Genomic DNA, 25352 nt, shown 5'->3' with positions numbered 1-25352 from the left:
TGGAGATGAGCACTTTTGAACAGACACATATTTCCACTTACTAAACAAGCCGGCATACCTAAAATAAACATGGCAGGTATACCCCATTTTAAATTTGTAATAGCAAATGCACACACTCAAGCTTGCAGGAAGCTGCTGAACAGCTGAACACTATACTTTCATACATAAACCTGTGGAGCAGAGCTGCATTGATTAGCCACTCTGTCCATCAAGATGCAGTCTGTTATATAAACAGATGGCTCATATAGCAACAGACCATATGAAGGAGCTGCATTATCCTCACTCAATGGCCCCTGCATCTTCCTTGCTCTCCTGCTGGTTAAACCCACTCCTGACTCCCTCTCCACTACCTTGATTTCCAGATGACCGTGCAGTCATCCTGAATTAATGCATCATCGAGAATGAACTCCTCTTAAGAGAGATAAGAGAGATATGTTGTATATATTTCATTTGGGGAAAACATGCCCCTAAATTGCTTTCATTGAGGAGACTTAATTTTTAGGGATTTACACTAAAGGAAAGACTTTAAGGAATAGTTCACACAGCCCCCAGTCATTATGAACCGTCCAAAGGCACAAGCTGCACTACTATTTTGGAAAAAATTATACTTTTTCATTATATAGTAAAAAACAAAACAGTAAAACAGTATGCATCTTTTAAACGACCCAAGGGTAAGTAAATATTTTTTTACTTTTTTTTATTTTATTTTTTATTTATGGGTGAGCTATTCCTTTAAGTGCCTGCTTTTTGAATGTGTTCAAAATACTGCTGTCTACCTTAAGTGCTCAAATAAAGTCATTTTTGCATTCCTCTCATCCAGAAAGTATGTGAACAAGTAACAAGTTAAGAGTGGCTGAGGAGTATGTAACAAAGTGCTTGTGAGTATGTGCTTGTGTCCAAAGCTTATGTATTTAGTCTCAAACTCTCAGTTCAGCTAATGGGAATCCATCCCGTGTAATGACCCACTGTTCCTGTCGGTAATGAGATGTGGGAATTGCACGTCCGTTCGACCAGATGATGCTGTATTAACGGACAGGGCCAAGCAGGACAGACAGGGGGCTACCCGAAGCACCATTGCCCCGACTCATTTTTCATCCGGCCGACACCGGAGGTGGTGTGAGGGTCCGAAGGGGGATTGATTTCAAATGAGCTTCAAAATTATGTCTAATGAAAGCCCATAAAGACGTGGGGCTCTCCACTACAAAACAGTCAAATGAGCCACAGTCTATTGAGATAAAACACTTGGAGAGTCCTTGCTTCTGGATGAAGGTGGCTTCGCAGCCTCATCTATGAAATTATCTGACATATGTATGCATTTACTGGTCAACATGTATCCTCTAAGCCACATTTCCCAAAAGCTTAGCACAAGAGAGTCGCCTGGGCCCCCATCTTCTGTGGTGCTCATTGATATGTAAACGCAGGGAGATATCAAAGAGACATCTTTTCAGGCTTTCTGTGAAGTGAGCACTACTTATGATCAAAGGCTAGTCACCGCAAACCGTTCAAAGAGAACAGAGTTCTCTGATGGCCATTAATTTTTGTCTGTGATAAGGGTAAGTGAAAGACTGTGCCATCTTATGCAGCACAAAAGGCCCATGAGAAACACAATATAGGACTCAGTTAGCGAGGATGATGATGAGATGTTGAATATTCAGCTGTAGGTGGAGGTATAAATATCATTCATTGTTGATATCCCTCTGCAAGAGTAGTAACTTATTTGCTGAATAAGTGAGATTCAGAAGATCACCTTTAGGATTCATTCTTGTTCCCCATTTTCCAACTTTTTGTCTCTTGTTGTCCACCATGGCTCTGTCCTTGGTCCGCTTAAATTTTCTTTTTTCGGATAAAATGTATGGGTCTCATGTATATAGTGAAATGTGTGTAGACGTTCTCTCACATATGAAATCAAATATTTTTGCACTTAAGTCTGATTTATACTTATGCATCGGACCTACTAGCCTATCAGTTTTCATTTATACTAGTCCGCGTTGACGGGCACATGCAAAACGCTAGTCTGCAATGTCTGTGGGCCTGTTGCTGGTGTAACAGGCAGTTCCACAACAAAAGCTGAAGAAGCAGCTCATCGGAGAAGCATTATAGCAGTGACGGTGTCTGCATAGAATTTAGGCGCTGTTAGATTTTTGGAGAGTTGCATGTCAGGCTATGGTGTAAGGGAGTGAGCATATGAGTAGGCTACGGCGTAGGTACGACAAAGAAGTATAAATCAGCCTTTAGTGCTATTACTCCCCGGGCGCCGCAGCATAAATGGCTGCCCACTGCTCCGGGTGTGTGCTCACAGTGTGTGTGTGTGTGTGTGCGTTCACTGCTCTGTGTGTGTGCATTTCGGATGGGTTAAATGCAGAGCACAAATTCTGAGTATGGGTCACCATACTTGGCTGAATGTCACTTCACTTTCACTTTCACTTTTTCACTTTGAATCAAGGCTAAACTAAGGCATGGAGATCCAGAAGCTCACCTACAGTAGGTTTTAAGGATGCATCCATGTTCCCATTTTCCAATTTTCTGTCACTTGGTTTTCACCAGGACTCTGTCACTTGATCATTAAAATAATCGGTCACACTTTATTTTAGGGTACAATTCTCACTATTAACTAACCATTAACTATGACTTTTGCCACAATTAACTCCTTATTTGCTTCTTATTAATAGTTTATAAGGTAGTTGTTAAGTTTAGGGTATTGGGTAGGATTATGGATGTCATGCATTATATGTACTTTATAAGCACTAATAAACAGCCAATATGTTAATAATAGACATGCTAATAAGAAACTAGTTATTAGTGTGAATTGGACACTATACTAAAGTGTTACCATATAATCTTATATGGTGTTTAGCTTTCTATCAGTGTAGAAATGGGCTTTTGCTGTAGCTTCACTCCGGTCAAAGCAGTGCATCTCCTCCAAACTTCTACCTACTTCTCACAGCAATTAACACTTCATTAAAAGAGCTCTTTAATCATTTTCACTTTCAATTCAAACACTTTTACATTAGGCCTCTTGTGAATTGCTCTCTCATTGTTCAGGGAGGGAATTAATGACTTAAAACTTATATGTTTTTCCCCCTTGATCGCTCTTCTTCATTATTACTTCTTTGTTATTTTGTGTAAATAGTTTATTTTTGAACCCCAAACTCCTATGGGGCTTTGAGCGGAGGTGTTTTCATAAACTTGTAAAAGACGTCCATGCTTTTGTGTCATCTTAGTTATCATAACATATCTTCTACAAAGCTGTTTGCGAGTGAGTTGCTCTACCTAATAAAATTAACCGTTGCTCTGCGCTGAATCTATCAAGCTGACCTGGAATGGATGTTAACAGTTAGATGCAGTGTATTGTATTAGGTGCAACATGAAACAGGAGAATATTTGAGGTTGACTTGTCAAGGTGCTTTCCAGCAACATTAGTAAACTGATTTGATCCCCATCTGTGTTCATATTTTTATTTAAAACAAACATTTTCATATTTCCCTCAATGATTCAACTTGCCACTAATGTGGGCAAAATTGTATGGCATTAAATTATAGACGCTTTCTTCAAAATTGAGTTGATAGCAGACATCCTGACATATAAGTAAGTATATTTGTTTGACATCATTTCTATTTTCATAGAGGGCAATCTGAAAGTGGCACATCTTACCCCCACCCTCTCCTACTGTCCTGTGTCCTCTATTCCAGAGCAGGTGTTGTTACCTGCTTGCATCATATCGCACAGTGCAGATCATTCACATACAGTGAAACTGAATGGAGATACACGCAGATGTCACATCTCCATGGCAGCTGAAACTGATGGATAGCCGTGAAGGTTGTCCTCCTCAGGGTGCTGTAGTGTGTGAGGTGTGTCAGGGTGTGTGTGGGGACATCTGGGTAGAGCAGGGTGGATACTGCAGGGAGGCCAGCCAGAGGGGTGTCTGGCACAGTGTAGATGGATATAGAGAGCTCAGCGGGCTCCCCACAAGGCACTGAAAACACGCTGCCACTCACTGACACATGTACGCACACCGCCATCAGGCTTAAAACATGTAAGACAGACACAGATGTCTCTCTTAACAGTGCAAAACATGTCTGAACCAGTATGTTACACTAAGACAAGATATCCTTTCAGACTTAAAAGATAGCGGTTATGTCAGATGACATACTGCACCATATTTCAAATAAAATCTCTTATGGGGCTAAAACCAGGTGCAGCATCAAACACAAACTTTATTTATTTATTTTTTATGAAAGATTCCATTTAAATTAGGGTATTTAATTTCAATTATCAGAATATTTATTTGAATTTTAAATCTTGATTTTTCTCAATTTAGCGATGCACCAAAAATTTGCCAGATCCTGTTAAATTTACAATTTTTAAAATAAATAACCAATATGATGGCTTGTTTTAAATTTTGCCTGATGAAAACAATCACTAACTTAATATTCACACATTGTATTCATAAGTTTCAAGCGATATATCAGGCATAAAAACAATATAGTATTCAGTAGAAAACATGAATTATTATTTTTTTTAATATGACATACTTTAAACTTGAAAAAGGTCCTGATATCAACTAAATATATCAGCCTAATTAAACCAATATGAATAATATATTTATTTATTTATTATTATTGTCTGATACCAGTATGATCACTCATATACAGTACACTTAGATTACAATTTTGATTAATATAGTAGTATTGCAAATTAGCAATATATCAGACCTATCAACCAAAATACCAGATTAAATCCTAATAACCAGATTATTTTTGCCCAGGATTATTATATGTCTAATTGAAAATAAAATAAAAGTTATTTTTATCAACTAGTTGACAAAGTTAATTTCCCATTTTTTATGTTTAACTTGATGTGCTAAAATAACTTAAACTGGAAAGAAAACGTAATTTAAAAGAAAATGTACTTTGTAAATAAATAAAAAATAAAAAAATAAAAAAAATAATAATAAAATTCTTACTCTTTAAGAAAAAAAAACAATACATTGTTATAAATATATACACCCAAACACAAATATACATACATACATATAACAGTGTATTTTTATTTTATTTTAATTTCTCATGTGAAGGTCATCTGTTTAAACCCATAAGCTGAAATCCACACCAGCGAGATGACCAGATAACCTGTGCTGTGGATGTCAGCCCAGTCTATTTGTCATTAGCTTGGATTTGCATGCACCTTGTTGAGCACGGGGTGACGTGGCAGGGGGGTGACGCTCAGAAGGGGGGAGGGCGGGAGGGCTGAGTTTGGCCAAAAGCACAGCTGTACTGCCTGCCGTACTGATTGCCTCTCCTTCTCTCGCCCTCATTTATCTTCATTTCTTCCCAATTACACCAAATTAGCAATAGTCTCAGTTGCATTACCAACTTAATCCCCCCCTTTTTTTTGCGGGCTGCATTATGCGGTGGCAGATGATTCCTTGGCGGGAGTCAGGGTAAACAGCCATGAAAATGCCACCCCGGCAGATGGCGAGGCCCACAAGAAATATGACAAACAGAGTGCCAGTGTGCCGTCCTCTGCCTGTACCCGCTACAAGCTGTTAATGTGCTCCCGGACAGTTTGTGTGTGTGTGTTTGTGTGTATGAGACTGTAAGGTTTGCCTGCACAACCATATTAATGAATGTGTGTGTTGCACAATATGTTTAGTTTTAAATAGACAGCAGAATCAAAGCAACACAGTGAGTTTTGCTGCTTGAACACGTATGACTTCAGGGGTTTGTTGTTTGAAACAAACTCTCTGACCCTTCCAGCTAGTAACTCGGAGTACTGTATATTGGTTCTTGACAGTGTACACTGACATGCAACACAATAAAGAAAGGTTATGTTCAACACTAATATTGTCTTTTACTTGTGAAGATGTATACATATTAGTACCAAGTTTAAAAATCATTTTACTTGAATCCTTTATGTACTGTTAAAATTAATCATAAATGTTTTTAAAATGCTTTATCATCTTTTCACAAATAATTGTAACTGAAGTTAAAATGCATTATAATATTCGATGGTTTGTTTGTGCATTATAATTCTCTTCACTGTCTCTCCCAGCGCTGTGTATATCAGTGTCGCTTGATTTAGATCAGCCCACAGCTCCGGCTCGAGCGAATAAACTGTGCGTCTGCGCTCAAACTAATAGTGCGGATTTCGTCCACTTTCGGTTAGTTTATCGAATTTAGCTCTTGTACATCATTCATGATGAGAACACAAGGCTGTTCTTTCCATTTTTTGAACTGAGAAACAACCTTTCTTTGACTGAATGCACATTGCGATGACGTCACGGGACACGTCTAAGCCCAAATTCTAGGGAAAAATTGCGGCAATTATGAAAATGTGCAGACTTTTGTGAAAATTTTGAGTTTGCTTGATTTTGCGATTAAATTCAGCAATCACAAAATCCTGGAGGGTCTGAATAAGGCTTTAACAGTGGACTAGAGAGTTTTCCTGTTCATGTGATGATGTTTAAGACAACCTCTGTAGTCCCAGTTAGTCACGTATCACTTAAGTAAAGGCTTAAAAAAAGAAAAGAAAATATGAAAATATGTTGAAAAAAAAAAAAAAAAACCTTAGGCACGATGGATCTGGAAGTGCACAAATGCTAAATTGTCATTCCTAGATTGGCTCAGCCAATGGAGCTTCAGGTGGGATGTCCATATTGTCCAACCAGTAACAAATAGGGTTTCTCTTTGAGAAATCTTATCAATGATTGAGCATTTTATTGTCACACTTGTCTGGACCATGTTGACACAAGTACCAGACCAGAATCCTCTCCGTTCTGGAGTGTGATAAGCTTAGCCCGGGATGTTGTTTTGTCTGGAGTAAACACACACGCACACTTGCTGATTTTTCACTGACCAAAAGCATAAACACACACACACACACACACACACATTTGTTTTTGTGAAAAGTGGGGACATCCCATAGGCGTAATGGTTTTTATAATGTAGAAACTGTATATTCTATGGCCCTTCACCAACCCTACCCCTAACCCTAACCATCACAGGAAACTTTGTGCATTTTTACTTTCTCAAAAAAACTCATTCTGTATGATTTATAAGCGTTTTGAAAAATGGGGACACGGGTTATGTCCTCATAAGTCACCCTCTCCTTGTAATACCTGTGTCATACCCATGTCATTATACAGAGTTGTGTCCTGATATGTCACCAAAACATGCCCACAGAGTGTTTACTGTCCCACACACTGACAGGGCCAACCATCAACACATGTGACCGCTCAAACAGGGGCCTGAAGACCCTAAACCCATCAGGGGCCCAAACAACACGGCGGAGAAGATGATTCACAAGCCACAAATAAAGTAATGACCCACCTCAAAACACTGGAATATTTGTATATTTCTCTGATCAAAGCTTGCTTGCTCTTGTTTTGATCTGTGTTGTTTTCTGAGCCATATTTTGTGCTTACTAATGCCGTGAGCCTTTTAAGAGACCGTACTTTTGACCTCAGTGCTAATGCGCTGCCCAGTGTTCTATTATTCACACACACACACACACACACGCATGTACTTGAGTCTCCAGGCAGTGAACGGTGGGACTCTGTAGGTGGAGGCAGGCTTAGGTGCCAGATGGTGAGTCTGACTGGCCAACAAACACTCCACTTCAGCGGTTCAAAGGAAGAGGAAACTGCTTGTCTCTTTATCCCACAAATAAAGGGTTAGGACTAGCGTCGATCCATATATATCGTCAAGGCTTATATGTGGTATTTTTAATTATGGACATCAACTAATAAGTTTAACAGTTTGACAGCGCTGAGACTTTTGACGCCATTTAACAGTTTTGTGTAATAAAGTGCAGCAGTGCCCATCTACTTTTTCAGCGGTATTCTGGGAGTATTCCTTCCATAATTTTTTTTGATAGGGCTTTAACATGATCTTTTTAAACAAAACCAACCAGCTAACATGTAAATCACGACGTTACGAACATGAGTGACAAACTTAAAATTATTAAACTATGCTGCACTTTATCCAGTCGATATTGAAGTTCGTTTGTGCCACTGAATAAAAAATGTAATCGCGACTTTTTATCTCATAATTGTGCATTATAAACTCGCAGGTTGCCAGTTATAAAGTTATAATTGTCAGATTACAGTCAGAACTGCATGTTATAAAGTCTGAACCGGGAGATAAAATTGTGACTTTTTTCACAGTTCTGATTTTATAACACACAATTGAGAGTTTATATTACAATTATGAGAAAAAAGTAATAATTGCGAGATATAAACTCAAATTTGTGATACAAAAAAGTCAGAATTGTAAGTTTTTATCTTGCAATTGTGAGTTTAGATCAAGCAATTCAGAGAAAAAGTCGTTATTGCAAGTTTATATCATTTTTTTTTCAGTGGCGGTAACGGGCTTAATCTATTTATAGGCTTTTATTCCTTATGCCTTTTGGATCACAAATTTCATGGAAATCGTCTTTCATACAATTTCATACATTGTCTTTTTTATTAAATATATGTGATCTGGCTGAAAAACATCCGGTGGTTCTCATGTGCAGACAACCTCAGCTGAACATAGGCGTCATTTATGGTGGAGATGGGTGGAATAAGTTTGATTTTGCCTTAATACTTCATAAATTAGCTTGCATCAGGCATTTACCTAATTCAAAGAAGCATTTATTCATTAAATTATGTTGTAAATATGTGCTGAAGTGATTTTTTTTTTATGTTTTGTTGAGTGGTTGTTGCAGTTGTTAACATTTGTGGAGTGCACTGCATTTTCTGCAGAAGTGAAGAAATATAATGCAAACAAATGTATTCCCAATTCTGATATGCATCTTCTGACACACGACTACAATTTTTGTATATATATATTTTTTTACTAGATAAAAAATTCTATGATTAGAAAAAAAGAACCAAGAGTCTCTTATACTCAAAAGCGAAAAAAAAAAAAAAAAGAACTACTCATCATTGGGGTTCATTTGCTGATTGTTTCACCACTTACCTACAAAAACCCAAGCCTGACAGCAACAGATGTAGGTATGAAATGATCAAATGCAGATGGTCAAGTTCATTTGACCTCTTAAATTAGTCAGTGAGAATGATGGGAATTTGTTTTATGTGCCTGATTTCTGGATCAACATGCCACACTGAGTATTTATTCATCATAACAGTAAGGAGTCATTTTGAATTATTTGTGCACCACCTAATTAATATTCATGAGTCTTTGCTACTCTTGACGTCAAATGGCAAAAGCATGGAGCTAACAACACCCGAGGTCCCCAGGAGCACACATAGTGATCAGATACCTTGAATGAACTGTAAATAAAGGCAGAGAGTGTGTGACTGCGAGTGTTGTGTCAGACCGCGGGTGCATTCGATCACAGAAAACACTGAAGTGTTAATGATTTAGATATAAATGTTTGAAAGGCATAATGGTTGACACAGATTTCCAAGTCTCAATATGTGTATCTTTTTGAGTCTCAAATCAGGGTAGCAGAGAATGGTGTTTCTCCTCACATGTACACAGATGCGTGTCGCAATTACAGCAGACTTTTTAAAAAGGGATGCAGTTAACCAGCTCTGTCAGCGTGTGGTTAAGGAGCATCGCAGTGACGGACACATTCTCAAAGCATGACTGACGACTGGACGGGATGCCGAAACACAGACACTCTCCATCTCTCGTGCTTGCCTGCGCTTCCTCTATCTCTACTGGCTGGCATCACTTTTAGGCTAATTACTTTAGCAGCCAACACTGGAGGAGATCTTGGACCGAACCCAAATAGGCCATCAGCACCAGAGCTGTGGATAGTTCAACTCAACACTCACTCTGATCTACTGCATGCTCTCTCTCTCTCTCTCTCTCACACACACACACAGACACACACACACACACACACACCTTTTAAAGGTCTTTTACTGCAGTTAGCCTCTTACAGAGGTCACATCACTGAGTTATGGGATATATAATAAAACCGAGATATGCCTCTTTAGAAGTGTGGAGATATGCTCATTGTGATCATTACAAAGCTTCTGTTATGAGACAAACTCATGCATACATGTGCATGAGGATATTTCTTCAACTATTCTTTATTACCCAAGGGCTGAATTATATGTAATGAATGTGTGTGTGTGTGTGTATATATATATATTACAGTTTAAAGTATCGGTTTTTAAATATTTTAAAATGAAATGTATTTCTGTGACGCATCGCTGAATTTTCAGCAACATTACTCTAGTCTTCAGTGTCACATGATCCTTTAGAAATCATTCTGATATGCTGATTTGCCGCTGAAAAATCATTTCTGATTATTAACAATGTCGAAAACAGTCGCTGCTTCATTTTTTAGGATTATTTTGAGATAGAAATCTTTTCACATGTATTTACTGTAACTATCATCAATTGAATGCATCCTCACAGAATACAAATTTTACTGACCCTAGCTTTTGAATTATTGCGTAATATCTTTTACGTTTTACATGCCTCAGTTGTGATGTACACCACAACAAACTATTTTAAGATCGATTTATAATTAATCAATTTTCTATCTATCTATGCATTTCATTTTTCAGTCTGTAAAAGCATGAAAAAACTGCTCAAATTGACAATGAAGTGCTATGAAACCTTAGCAACATAAAAGAGCCAATTTTCCCAAACTTTTTTAGAATGTTATTAAAGAGAAGGTTATTAAATGCAACAAATTATTTGAGATATGAAGAAAATTACACTGTGGTGAGAACTAAATAAATTATCCCAGGATATATGTATATCGTCTCTTGAACATTGTTAGTAGACAAATAAAAATAAACTAGAACGTGTGTGAAAAGTATGTTTTAATTGAGTCCACAGGGCTAAAAATGGCCATAGCTGAAGAAACACCCGTTGGCTTTTTTAGCACCTACACTACAGGACCTCAGAGCTGGGCTTGTATGTTCAGAAATTAATTATATTAGACAAGAGCAAATATAGGTTATATGGCATTTGCAACCTCAAACACTTTTGCATTCTGTTTCTCTTCATCTCTTCAAGAGAGATAGATCACTCAAAAATAAAACTCATCATCTGCTGACCATACCTGAAAACCTCATACTTTTTCTCTGTTATCTGTTGGTTGTTTTTTATATGAATATATTACTCTAATTTATGTTACTTTAAACATGAATCTGATTCTAGGCGATTACAAAGCAACTTTCGAAAAAATCCAGTGTGGATAACATTCAGTTTTTTGTTGTAACGTTCAGTTTGATGTTGAAGGGACAATAAAACTGATTACAGTGATATCTATGCATCATTACACACTGATGGGCCTCACAAACGGCTTCAGAATTCATTCTAAAGCAGTTTACATCCTATTACGACTTCATTACACAGGACACGTATTGCTTATGGATTGAGTATTGATATCAAATGTCATGAACACACGGTTCTTCCCTCATCGTTTTGTGTTTCATCAGCCGTCTTCCTCGCTCATCTCGCACACAAACACATGTGTACGCGCACTCTCCACTCGGCCTCAGGTGTTTGGGCACAGCTATTACTTTATCAGGCGCTTTTCTCCTGCTCATTCAAACGGCTCCCTGATGAACGGCGCCCCCGCGTTCTAGAGAGAGAGATTTTAATTCGTATTATTATTAAAAGAATCACTCACTGCAGTCTGTTGCAAAAACACCATCTGCTGGATCACTCGTAGGACCTCCGTTGCTTATTAGGCAGAATTAGACAATGATTTCCTCTCCTCTGCTTTGCATTCCTTCTCCCTCTTCTCTCAACTAATTCAACTTAAGTTGTTTTATGGCACTTTGCAACTAGCTTTTCTGCTGCATTTCATTCCAGTGATTAATTCCCAGATGTCATGTGTTCTGGGATGAGCTCGGAGTGATTGGCAGATGGGTTAACTCTTTAACAGCCTGAGGAGAGATGGGATTTTGTGCAGCCTTTAGGATGTATATATATATATATATATATATATATATATATATATATTAGGACTGTGCAAAAAATCGAATGCGATTTTCATGCGCATCTCATCAGTAAAGATGCTCCTGTAATTAGAAGTATATCTCCAGCACGTGCGTTCAGATCAGGGTTGCCTGGTTTTCACAACAAATCCTGCCCAGTTGCTTCTTAAAACTGGTCCAAAACTAGCCCAATCGCGCCTCCAGGAGGTTCCTCGATAAAAAATTACTTCCTGGGGTTAAAATAGAAGTTTTTTAGCAGGGTTGCCTTGGTAAAATTCGCATTTTAGGCGCTAAATATCACGTTGTTGGTATTGGGGTTGCTTCAAACCGCAGACATGAAAAACAATCACAGACTTGGCAACACTGGTTCAGGTGGAGCAGCAGTTACTACACAGAGCCGTAGTCTACCGACAACTAACACAAAGTCGCCTGCGACTTTAACATCGATTTTGTGTAGATTGTCAGTGAATTACGGCTCGGTGTAGTAAATGCCAACTGGTGTTGCCAAGTCTGTGGTTGTTTTTCATGTCCACGGGACCGCGGGTCAAAGCGACCCCAATACAAATAACGTGATATTTAGCCCCTAAAATGCGAATTTTACCAAGGCTACCATGCAAAAAAAAAAAAAAAAAGGTATATTTTAAGCCCGGGAAGCAATTTTTTATCGGGAACCCTCTGGAAGCGCGAATGGGCTAGTTTTGAGAAGCAACTGGGCAGGATTTGTTGTGGAAACCTGGCAACCCTGATCTGAACGCTGGGGATATACTTCTAATTACAGGAGCGTCTTTACTGATGAGATGTGCATGCAAATCGCATTCGATTTTTGCACAGCCCTAATAAATATATATAGAGTGGGTACGAAATGTATTCAGACACCCTTAAATTTTTCACACTTTGTTATATTATAGTTTTTCTTTTTTTAATAAATGTGAAAAAATGTCAACATTTCTGTGTTTTTTCTGCCAATATGGGGTGATGTTTGTACATTGAGGGAAAAAAAAATGAACTTAAATGATTTTAGCAAATGGCTGCAATATAACAAAGAGTGAAAAATTAAGGGGGTCTGAATACTTTCTGTACCCACTGTATAGTATATGTTGTTCTGATTAAAATTTCTGCTCATTTACATAAAAACATTACAATAATGTAAAATTAAACAAGCTCAAAATTAAAACTTTGAGACACATTAAAGTAATGGGAAAATATGTCATGAAAATGTCACAATACAAAAAATACTAATAGTCCTAAAAATAGGCTTCATTTTTATACTTATTATAATCTATTTTTAAAGGGATACTCCACCCCAAAATAAAAATGTTGTCATTAATCACTTACCCCCATGTTGTTCCTAACCCGTAAAGGCTTTGTTCGTCTTCAATATAAGATTTCTGGATGAAAACCAGGAGGCTTGTGACTGTCCCATAGACTGCCAAGTAAGGTACACTCTCAAGGTCCAGAAAAAAAGTAGGAAAAGCATCGAATAAAGTTGTTATTTTTGTTTTCTTCACTTTGAAACAGTATTCTTGTGACTTCATAATGTTACAGTTGAATCACTGATGGCAGATGAACTGTTCTGATGATGTCTTTCATACTTTTCTGGACCTTGAGATTGTAATTTACTTGGCAGTCTATGGGACTGTCACAAGCCTCCCGGTTTTCATCCAAAATATTTTAAATTGTGTTCCCGAAGACGAACAAAGCTTTTATGGGTTGGGAATGACATGGGGGGGTAAGAGATTAATGACAAAATGTTCATTATAGGGTGGAATATTAATTTATATATGTGACATATCTTCATAATATGTTTGGGCACCAAATCATCAAATATTTGAATCATGTTTTGGAAAATCATGCGACACTAAAGACTGGAGTAATGAATGCTGAGATTATATTAAAATAGAAAACCATTTTTACAGTATTACATTTTTACTGTATTTTTTATCAAATAATATTTTTGAGCAAATTATGTTTGATCATATAATTTCCCTTTAAATTACATTGCTGAACATTATTTGCATAGTACAAATCAAAAGATTTATTTCGACAGAACAAGAGAAGCCCTGGTTTTGGTTTCTACCCCAGACTTGTCTCTGTGATTACAGGTGGAGTTTTGGCTCTGTTTAGGGTTCCAGACTCTCACTCAGTCTCCCTCTCTATCTCTCTGCTGTCCCCAGGCGGCAGTGAGTCATCCTGGGATAAAGAGAAACTCCAGTCCCCCCCTTCCTCCGGAGCCCAGCATGGTCTGGCTCACATCGGCCTCTCTGCTCAACACGGCCTGTCAGGGTCTCATCTCTCTTCCCTACAGCAGAGTCATCTCCTGGCTAACCGTGAGTCATTCATTCATTACATCCACTCATTCACTCGATCACCAGCTCCAAGTGTATTGATTCTGCTCAGCCCGACTCAGCTACACGTTGTGTTAGTCACTCATTCTTTGCTTTTAGACTGTGTAGTGTATTCATGACATTTCAAGTGTATTTCTTGTTCTTCGTTTACACAAAAAAGCATGCACATTTTACTAATGTGATATCATTTGAGTGAAACCAGGAAGAAAACACTGATTTGATCTATTTGGATTTGACTGGATTGTAAAATATTATTTTCCTTCACCTACACAATCCATTGGTCAGACAGTCAGATAGTTATGCCATTGGTTGAGCCAGTGTTGCTGTGTCAGGCGGGTGAGATTGTTTTGGTAGAGTATTTTAACATCACCTTTCAAATAGAAAAACTGTCAATATTCATAGCGTTCAGTCATCCATTGAACTGCCGCACAGGCCGGTCAATTTTCCATATGTTTCAAGCCACCAATATTTAGATCACCTCTCAAAAGATGAAAAACTAACAAAGACATGTGTAGCACCTGCTGCAGATTTTCAATCACTAAAACAGCGCGTCATTCTAAAACATTAGTATTAAAAGATCAAAACTCAACCTTTGTGATGATGATGCATGTAATATACACACAGATGAGCACAGAATATCATGTTCATGTTCTGGGTTCATCTGCTTGCCTGTACATAGAATGTTTGTTTGCACTTTATTTTACAGTATGTGTACTTATAGTGTACTCATTTAAGAAAGTTCTGGTAATACAAGGTAACTACATGGGGTAGAGTTAGGTTTAGGGTAAATACCTAGTTATTACATAGTTATTGTAATTACTATAATAAGTACACAGTATGTACATAAGGAACAGGACTGTAAAATAAAGTGCTACCGAATGTTTTAGTAATAATCTGAATGCTGAATTTGGTCCTCCGGTATTAATATTTTAATGCAAAAAAAAAAAAAAAAAATCACATTAAGCATTTTCTTTATACTAGTTTTCTATAGGAAAATGCTTAGCATACAAGTTAAAAAAGTTACGTTTTCCTATAGCTCAATTGGTAGAGCGCTGCTTTTTCAAGCGCAAGGTTGGGGGTTCGATTCCCCGGGAACACATGATATGTAAAAATTGATAACCTGAATGCCGCCTTGGCTAAAAGCGTCTGCTAAATGCATAAAGTTCACATGGTGTGTTAATATCACTGTCTTAGTTTTGCCCTCTAGGGTAAAGATTTTATGTCATGTGAAAACTATGAAAACAGAAGTGATTAGTGCATCGCAGCTTACCAACTAAGTTCCATACAAACAGTCTCTCCCTGTCTCTGTCGTGGTCTTTCAGGGCTGGACCTGCCGTTTATGATGATGCCCCACCCACTGCTGCCCGTCAGTCTGCCGCCTGCCTCCGTTGCCATGGCAATGAACCAGATGAACCACCTGAACACCATCGCCAACATGGCCGCAGCTGCTCAGATGCACAGCCCCCTGTCCAGAGCAGGATCGTCCGTCATCAAGGTAACACGCGCAGCAACAAAGTGGAGACTTCAGCGGGCGAACGCAGAGAAGCCATTCATTAGGACTCTAATGTGCACTCAGATCTCTCCGCTAGAGTCAGCTCATTTACACCGCGCGCACAGAACATCAGTCAGAGGACCGCAGATCCCCTCAGATTGATGTCTTGCTCCGATGATACGAGCCGGTCTCGCTCTACGAGCCATTTAACACCTGGGAGAGAGCTGTATACCAAACCATCTTCATTTCTACAAGAGAGAGTTTGATTCGAAATACTCCGAGGAGGAATAACAGAATAAATGTTCTGTTAGGTCCATGCGGAGCACGTGTTAGGGAATATTAGATGTAGACTTTAAAGACAAACACTATCTGTTATCTTACTGCCATGTTCCCCCTGAGAGGAGAGTGTGTGTCAATTTACAGCTGGAGGAGGACACTTGTGTTTTTCTCAGAGATGCAGAAATGGCCCAAGGTGTACAGTACACATGCTTATATAGATAATTAAATGCATTTAAAATCCTGTAACAATAGCTTCCTCTCTGGGTACCACAATATAATGCACAGAATGTATTTTTACTCTGAAAACATATACAATTTTGGACTTATGTTTTAAGAATCAAATTTGCCCCAGATGAAAAATAAATGAACACAATAAGGCAATTGCTGTATAGAAATGAAAGATAATTTGGTTTCGTAAAAATTAGATGAGAAATGCTCTAAAACGATAAAATAATATCAGTGAGTTTTTATATTTTAAGGTAACATTTATTTAATTTCAAGCTAAAAAATCAACGTACTTTTTTGTTTTCATTTAAAATGGCTGGACTGTTTGAGTCATTTGTAAAGAATATGTGAACTGAATCTTTGTATGTGTGTGTGTGTGTGTGTGTGTGTCAGGAGTGTGTACAGGACAGTCCGTCTCCTGCTCCATCTCTGGAGGAAACCCATCGTCCCGGATCACAGCCCTCTTCCCACCCCAGCAGTAGTGTGTCCAGCTCCCCAAACCCACACACACAGAGTCCTGAACGCCTGGGTCAGTACAGACACACATATTATACACATTTAGTTTAAATGATAACAAACCATAGACTGATCATTTACTATAAAGCCAGTTATAATGACTACAAACTAACCCACTCACAAAAGAAAACTTTTTTTGAATGAAAAAGGCATAACAAAACAAAAACGTTACAAATGACACGATTCCAGAATGATCCCAATGGGAGGCAATTACATCACTTCTGGGGACAACTATGAGGATGCATGCTTTCTCTTTATGTGTGCAGTTTTGAACCCGACTGATGGAGAACTACCAGAGCGAGACAACGGCATCAATATGAAGAAAATCCTTAAAGACAAAGGTTAGTTCCTCACTGCAGCACACTAAACACTGTCTATACCACTGTGTGTCGCTCGCTTGCAGCATATTCAGTACGAGTGCAGTAACAAAACAAAAAAGCTTTAATGTCAGTACTGCAATGATGCATGAAGCACATTTCTGTTGCACAACAAACTTGTGTTGGAAACCCAATGTAAAATCTGCAAATTTGCTAAATTCCCCATTGCACAGATTCCTACAGAAATGACTGGATTTCACCAGTGACATTTTGCAATGCAGCATTAAATGTAACCATACTTTAACACCACAATGCAAGTTTGCACTGCCAAGTAATTTCTTTGTCCTCATTGAAAGTAAAAATGCTTTACAGAGTAATGTGCACATTTGTTTGAGAAATCTGTATATGAATGTCTTAATCATGAGTCATCAATAACTTTTTCACTAAATCTAAATTTATAGAAAACCATATGTACGAAATCACTTTGGGTGGCGTTGTAGATGAGTGTAAGAGAGCTATTAGAGCAGCTAAATGCACAATTCATCATTATAAGAAAATCTTTTTCTCTTTTTGTACGACACAATGATATGCAGGTGTGTGTGTTTGAGAATCTCAAATGTTGTGTTGTGTGTGTGGGCACTATTCTGGAGTGTAACTTGTGTGCGAGTGTGTGTTGGAACAGCAGGTGGTGGCCCCTAACGCACATCACACACAGGGCTGCTGGGAGGAGACGATGCAAAGATGCCCCGAGGCTCTCTTAAAGAGATTCAGTGTGCACCTGGCCTCCAACCATATTTTATTCATGCGTCTGGAAAAGAATCCACCCTAAACACACACAAACACTTATACATGAATACAGCAGTGCAGCAGACTCTTGTTTTTAAAAGTGCAGCATGCCACATTTACTGCAGGGGTGAGAAAAGAATGCAGGACCCAGGAAATTTAGGTCACGGACCACGTTTTCTCACATGAAGGCTCCTAATTTTTATTTTTTATCTTTCATGTTCTCAGTCTCTCCCGCTCATTCCAGGAAAGTCCAAACTCACCATCAGACATCTTCAAATGCTTATCAGTTGACTTCTGCACTACTTTATCCAATCTGAGAGGATTGACTTAGTAAAGATTGTCCATGATTATATCACATACGTCTGCTCTAGTTTACTTCTACAGTATGCTGTCCAATTGTTTTACATGCTGGTATGAATTCTCTTCAGTTCTTGTTAGTGTGTGTCTATTCATTTAACAGTAATTCATTCCCCGTTTATTTTATATCCTCCTTATTTTTGCATTTTTACAGTTTAATATACATATAATGTATTAGAACAACATGTCTATCAGAAAAGCAGACTTTTATATTTTGTGAGTGATGTTCACCAGAGTGACGCTAGTGTGTTCTGGGTGGTTGCCAGGATGTTGCTAGTTGCTAGGGTGTTGTTTATTGGCCTAATTAAAAAAGCCACTCCTTAGTCTCTATGAAATTCTTCTGTCCCCTACATTATGGTCTATGGGATTTTTCCCATTTTTAACTCAGAAAAAATAATAACATAATGCGTCTTAAAAAATCTGTCTAATTTAAGTTATTTAAATTTGTAGAACAAATGGTGGCAATGACTTACACAGTAAAAATTTAATACCTAAAATTGTATGTTTACTGTAACATCCCTTTATTTTTATTTTACAGTCGCATTTACCATCAATGGATTTAATTTCAGTGAGATCCACTGTCAACAGTTTAAAGGCTCGACCTGACCGCAAGTTCGCTTTGAGTGCACACAAACTCATTTTGCGTGGCGGTGTACTCGCCGTGTTCTGTAACTTTTCGCGCAGCTCCGCATCCAAAAATGCACAAGTTCCGGGCGACTCTAGCCGAACATGCACTTCTGTGCCAGCATTTGTGTGAAACAGAAGCAGTTTAATGTTAAGTTCAGACTCAATCAGGTGCTTTCTGATGGTTTGACGGAAAACAATGCATAGATAAATATTGTAGAAACGTAATTTTCTGTAAAGTTGCTTTGCAATGATTTGAATCGTAAAAAGCGGTATACAAATAAACTTGAATTGAATTACAAGACTTGTACCTGCAAATGACTTCTCACCAGTGATTCCCAATATTTTTAGAGGATAAATACTCCTAGTCGCCCACTGTCCTTTCAAAGAATAGTACACCGGCAAACGCAACAAGTATAAAAGCCTTATCCATTTGGGAAGGTGCGTGCGCAGTCAGCAGAGGCACGTGAAGCAGAGCCAGGCGAAAGTCTGAATCCTGCTTAATGATACATGAGGCACAGCTCACGAGTAATGTTTAAACCAAGCAGATTTCTGTTGAACAAATCATCACGCAAAATTCCAGATTATAGCTTTCTTTCGAAAAGACTGGATTTTGCCTGCGAAAATTTGCCAAACAATGGTAAATGTGACTGCACCTTCATTTACTTTTCAATCCTTTGCATCCTCAAATCAAAAGTTAACAACCTATAGTTGAAAAGATCAGAGACTCACAAATGTAGATTACTCGGGTGTGGGGCCCATTTTCCCGAATTCTCACAAAAGGGCCATTGATTTTTAAACACTGTTTGGCCTTTCTGTGTGTGTGTGTGTCAGTGATGATAAACAAAGTGACGTGGTGGTACGTGGTGATGAATGGTGAAGCCCGGGGCCAGGAGCACTGTGTTTCAATGGGACTTTAGCGAGTGAACCCCTTCTCTAGCTCTCCATAAATCACTCGTTCTCTTTACCGCTCTTTCTCTCTTTCACTCAGGGCTGGTTGAATGCCAACAGGAGCTGCTCTCACTGCAGGCATGGTCTCTCCTTTCTTCCTTTAAAGAGCAAAAGGAACTTCTGATATTATTCGGTGTGGTTTTGGTTCATATGCGAAGCATTTAGCACACACTAACATTAATCTTACAATCAGGCCACTGATTCTCGCAGGCCTATGAGAAAAGTGTAACGAAGCCATGCAGCGGGTATATTAATGATTCCTTTTTATTAAATAGTAAACTGAACACTTTTCCATACATCACTGACATTACATATGGCCTATTATTATTGTTAGTTGAATCCCAAATTATTGGACAACTTATTTTGCGAGCAGAAACCAAGCGACCAGCTTGATAAAAATATATGGCTGTTTTCCATGACTGAGAGGATGTTTGATTTATACCTCGATTAGGATGAAATATGCAGTAGGTCCATAGTCTGGATGTCAGACCAGACAATGTGCTGTGCAGGTACCAGCATGTTTCTCATTGGTTTTTGTTTCTGAAATCACTTCATTCTACACATAATGTCTAGTCCAGAGTCTATATGTGTTGTATGACAGTGTTTTAAAGTATTTGGCTTAAGCTTATGTGAAGCACTTTGGCTATAGAAGCACTTAATGTACTTTAGCCTGTGTGAAAGGGAGCTTGGGTAGGCCGGGATTTCTGCTCCGTAATTGCTCTGTCCAGTTTTCCACAGAGTAGATATGTAGCATCTGGTTACAATCAATGTTTCCCTCTGCTATTATGAAATTAGCTGCGCGGAAATGATTTGAAATGGCCTGTAATGATTTCTGATAGAAATGTGCGCCATTGTTTCGCCCTTTGAGATAAGCGTGCTGGTAAATAAGTCACAACAAACGAAACGATCGCTTTACCTCATTCCAAGTCAGGGATCAGGCCTCAAACAGCAAGCGCTTGGCTTTTCGAGCCTGGTATTTTTAATCTTCATTTTTGTTTGTTTATTCGCAAGCTCCTCCTTCAGATATGTGCAAAGGGGACCATCCATGGGCTTTGAAGACCCTTTTTGATCATTAGGTTGATTGCTGTTCTAAGCGCGTTTGTGATGGTTTAATTAAACCAAGACCCTATGCTGGGCTCCAGCGGCCCTCGAGAGCTCTCCGGCTGGAGGGTTTGAGGGTTTGCTCACGGCGCTCAGTGTTTCTCTTTGTGTTAACGATGAGGAACAGATATTAGGTGAGGGAAACAATGACATGTTGGAAGGTAAAAGTAAACTGTTACAGTTAGCAATTTGGGGCAAGGTTAGCACAGTTGAAAGTCACCCCACAAAAGCGACATTTTTGGACGAGAACACAAGTGATAAATGATGTGCGCTCTGTCTCCTCCTCACTCCCTAACACACACACACACACACACACACACAGATGAAGGCAGAGAGGAGGAGAAGGGTGAGGACAGGTGCTTGTGTTCTGCTCTGGTTCGGAGAGAAGAGTTGGAACAGGTTTTTGTCTCTCAGGCTTGCGCGCTCTCCTGTGCGGTGTCACTATCGCATCCGATGTAAAGTTGCCCCGAGGCGGAGAGAGATAGCCATACCGATAAAAGAAAACAATACATGCGACAAAATTGAATAATGCAAATTACAAGTTAACAGAGACAACAAAGCCATGAACATATAGACATGCACAGGTTTAACTCTACATCATACACCTATAAAAACTGTCCTTTAGTTTATTGTGATATGTTTTTAACCAATTAGTACGATACTAAGCTATAGGCTAAACTGTTAGCTTGTTATCCAAAGGCTCCCTGGAAAATGAAACTGCATCAGAAATCGTATACAGTTTAGTACTGCAGGTACTACATTTGAATAACTATTAAAAAATATGTACAAAAATGCCAGAAAGTATTTACAGCACAGCAAATTAAAATGAGCCGCTTCTAACATACAGTAGCTAGATTGTAATGCTAGTTGTTAGCGGTTGGTACCAGAGGAAGAAGACTCTTCTCATTGTAGATAACACTGTCCTGTAAAAAAAATAAATAGTATACGGCCTCGGAAACAAGATTATTATGATTCTGATACAAGATTTATACGCTAGCATACTTGTGAAAGTTGACAAATACATATATACATATAGCATTTATGTTAGCCTCAATGCAAATACGATAAAGGTCTTTTCATTTCATGTGGCATTTCAAATAATATTCTGATCAGTTACAGCATCCTGTAAAAATAAACATTTACAAATGATTTCTAAATAAAGAATATGAAAGAACTTTGGACTATATGAGAGAAACTTTCTCAGGTTCTCTTCAGTGTCCCTTGAGACGCATTCATCTCACAGGTCCATTCTTCCTGTGTGCAGGTTAAGGGCTGCGGTGTTGACCTAGTATTCCTCTCATTTAATATTCCACCCACTGCTCTTCACACGCTAATTGGGGGAGAAGGAAGCGCTCATTATGGCTCATTTCATGTACACACATTCATTAGGCGCAGGGCTGGAGTGTCAGGAAAACGCAGCCTGGCCTCTTTTCTACTTTGTTTACTTTCCTGTTTATTTGCAGGTGTATTTGTTCGTTTAAATTCCCCCTTCCTGTAGACTTAAGCGAGTAGCTCCCAAATTAGTTCTGTTTGTTCTTGGTCTACGTTGTTTTTTTTTTTTTTAAAGGAGGTGGTTTGTGATGCACTGAGCCGTAGTGCTTACTTGGGAAACAGAAGTTTGAGTCCAGTTCATATTATTTCCTTAACCTTCATCATTTCCTGCCTACTTTCTCTTACACCCATTTGTGAATGTGGAAAAAAAGTAAAAAACAGAAAAAAATAGTTTAATTTTCAAGCTCTTCAATTCTTTGTTGATTGTTAGTTGGCATTCCATCTATACTGATAAATCTAAGCTTTAAAAACCACTGTACTTTTCCATTTTCAGAATATTTAAACCAAACAGGGCAAAGACCAATGCAGTGCCACTTTTATAGCTCTCAATTCACCAACTATTCTTTCATTTTACATTCCCACCATCCTCTATCTTCCAGAACAGCCTAGACATGTTCTGCGGTCCAGCCTGCATATGGCAGTTAAAATGTAATATACACTAATTCCCCCTCATTCACTTCCTCCTCCAACCTATTACTGCTAGGGCTTTATTGTCCTGCTTTCATCTTTTTTTGTGTATACGTATGTATCGTGGGGGTTAACTAACGAACATTGGTCCTTTGCTTTGGTTCAGCTCATTATGTGCTTTGTGCATTTCCTTTTGGGGGCCTGGTTTTAATGTAGCTTGTTATTCTGCACTCTAGTGAATCAGGGGCCCCGTGGACCTCAAGTTTTGGAAGTGTAACCCCTGAGAATTATTTGAAGTTGAAGAACGAAATGAAGAGGTGATAGGGAGCGACTACTGCTTTCATCGACTGTGCCAGTAATATAGCTTGTGGTTTAGTGGTAGGAAGTTTCTGCTTTCTTGATTTTTTGTTGTAGCAAGTCAACAAACCAGTTCATTTAAGATGGGAAAATGTGAATTTTGCATAGGCTGCCAGAAAACTAGTGTTGGGAATGTTTTAGTGTGTATTTGTGCAGTTGCTAGTGTTTTAGGTGGTTACTAACTGGTCTAATTAGCAAAAAAAAAAAAAAAAAGGTTTATTTTTCCGCTCTCAATATCTAGACATATATCAAGACATATATGTAGCATAGCGATATATGAAGAACATATGGATCAGTGTGTCAAATTTGCATTGCCAACTTGAACATGAGCAGAATGTTTTTCTCCAATTTCAGTGGATTCTTATTGAAATGACCGGATTTATCCTGTATTTCACCAAGCATCTGTACCGCAACAGTAACTTAGGAAACCCTCTATTTTTATATAAATTGCAGGTAATTGTATAGACTGAGGACTATCCAGTAACACATTTCTGTATGTTTGTGAATCTGTTAGGTTGTTCATCTAAGAGTTTCTTCTGTCGTGTTACTCTTCTGTGAGTTACTTTAGATTGGACTGTCTCCCAGCTATAAATACCACCCAGGCTTTCGGATCCCCATGCTTTAGGGCTCCCCCGGCGCCTCCTGTCAAACACTGCCATCTTGTTGGGAATAAATGTCTAACTGGCAGAGGGGCGATCTGTCTCTCTCAAGCTTTTTTCTCTAGCGGGCTGAGGCTCCACAAGAGTTTGTGTGGCATCAGCTTTGATGGGATTTTCCTCATTTTCTTTATCAAATTTTTTTTTCTGTTTTTACTTCTATTTCTACTGCATTTTAATTACAACTAAAAACTCCTCTAACCTTTGCCTTCCAATAATGTTCCCAGAGGCACAAACTTGTCAGAATAAGTGTTGTGTGCTCATTCAACCTGTGATCGACATTGTGACGTTAAGTAAAAGCTGACAAATGAGACTAAGCGAATCTCACCTGGTCACAGGTCAAAAAAATAGGCCATATTTATTCCAAAAAATTTATAGAAACAGAAAATGAAACATTATAACCACTTTTATTTTAGCTTGCACTACCTGTTGTACTCGGAAGCAATTCCAGGCGAATGACGTAGGACTTGTGGGTAGCGCATGCCCCGGTGAGAATATGCTAGTCTCGCAAAAACCAATGATTGTTTACAGGGGTAAAGGAAGCAAAGTTTCCTTACTTTAGCAAAGGAAAACCAGTCTCCTCTTGGTTTATAATGTTTTAAATATGGATATTTTTCGTACAAAAAAGCATTGACTTGCTACAGGGAGGCTTTTATTCACCCCCCAGAGCTGTGTGGGACACTTTCTTATTACGGATGGATGTGCTTTATAGGATGTGCTTTTTTTGGACTGCTGAATAGAAACACCTGCCCACTGCCATTGTAAAGCTTGTGAATTTTTTTTTTATATAACTTCAAATGAAAGTCATATACACCTAGGGTGGCTTGAGGGTGAGTAAATCATAGGCTAATTGTAATTTTACTTTAAAAAACTGCTTTAAATGATACTAAAAGGCTTGTTTTAATTATAATATATATATATATATATATATATATATATATATATATATATATATATATATATATATATATATATATATATATATATATATATATTCTGATTTAAGGATGGAATATGACCTAGAGAATCATATACAGCCCTCATCCTGACCTGATAAAAAAAAAAAAAAAGTCAGCAGGTACAACTTTTTGCTCAGACTGCATCATTGTATACACTTGTCACTAATTTTCTCTCTCATGACATCATTAATATAGTGCTAAAAGAGAACCTCACCTCACAATTCAAAACAACCTCACATAATTAGCTCTTTTAACATTTACTCTGGCAATTATGGTGATTATTTGTGTGCCTTGATCTTCATATGTTAATCTTTGTGTAAACAAACCTATATTAGTGTGTGGGTGCACGGGTGCGATCACGTACACACGTACCTGACAAAAACACTGTGCCATAGATGCACACTAAATTACCCCCTAATTGGATCCCTTTGAATATTCAAGAGACGTCCCAACCGACAGATGTACAAAATAAAAACTAACAAATATGTGGGGGCAAGAAAAGCACATTGGAGTT

The 25352-nt window shown here is 38.3% G+C and overlaps 1 protein-coding gene across 4 annotated transcripts in view; it reads left to right on the top strand.

Moving 5' to 3' along the window:
- LOC113070059 (dachshund homolog 2-like) overlaps positions 1–25352 on the top strand; it is a 159617-nt gene that overhangs the window by 118223 nt on the left and 16042 nt on the right. For 2 of the 4 annotated variants that reach the window (XM_026243219.1, XM_026243218.1), the window contains exons 4-7: positions 14017–14241; positions 15582–15754; positions 16649–16784; positions 17038–17112. In XM_026243219.1, the coding sequence (XP_026099004.1) occupies positions 14017–14241; positions 15582–15754; positions 16649–16784; positions 17038–17112 (609 nt within the window). The remainder of the gene's footprint in view (positions 1–14016; positions 14242–15581; positions 15755–16648; positions 16785–17037; positions 17113–25352) is intronic. The other 2 variants (XM_026243221.1, XM_026243220.1) reach the window with 1 other exon arrangement.

The sequence above is a fragment of the Carassius auratus genome, unplaced genomic scaffold (genome assembly GCF_003368295.1).
Source record: "Carassius auratus strain Wakin unplaced genomic scaffold, ASM336829v1 scaf_tig00002951, whole genome shotgun sequence".
Taxonomy (NCBI): Eukaryota; Metazoa; Chordata; class Actinopteri; order Cypriniformes; family Cyprinidae; genus Carassius; species Carassius auratus.
The sequence above is the reverse complement of the archived record's forward strand: the minus strand, read 5'-3'. Positions and strand labels throughout refer to the sequence as shown.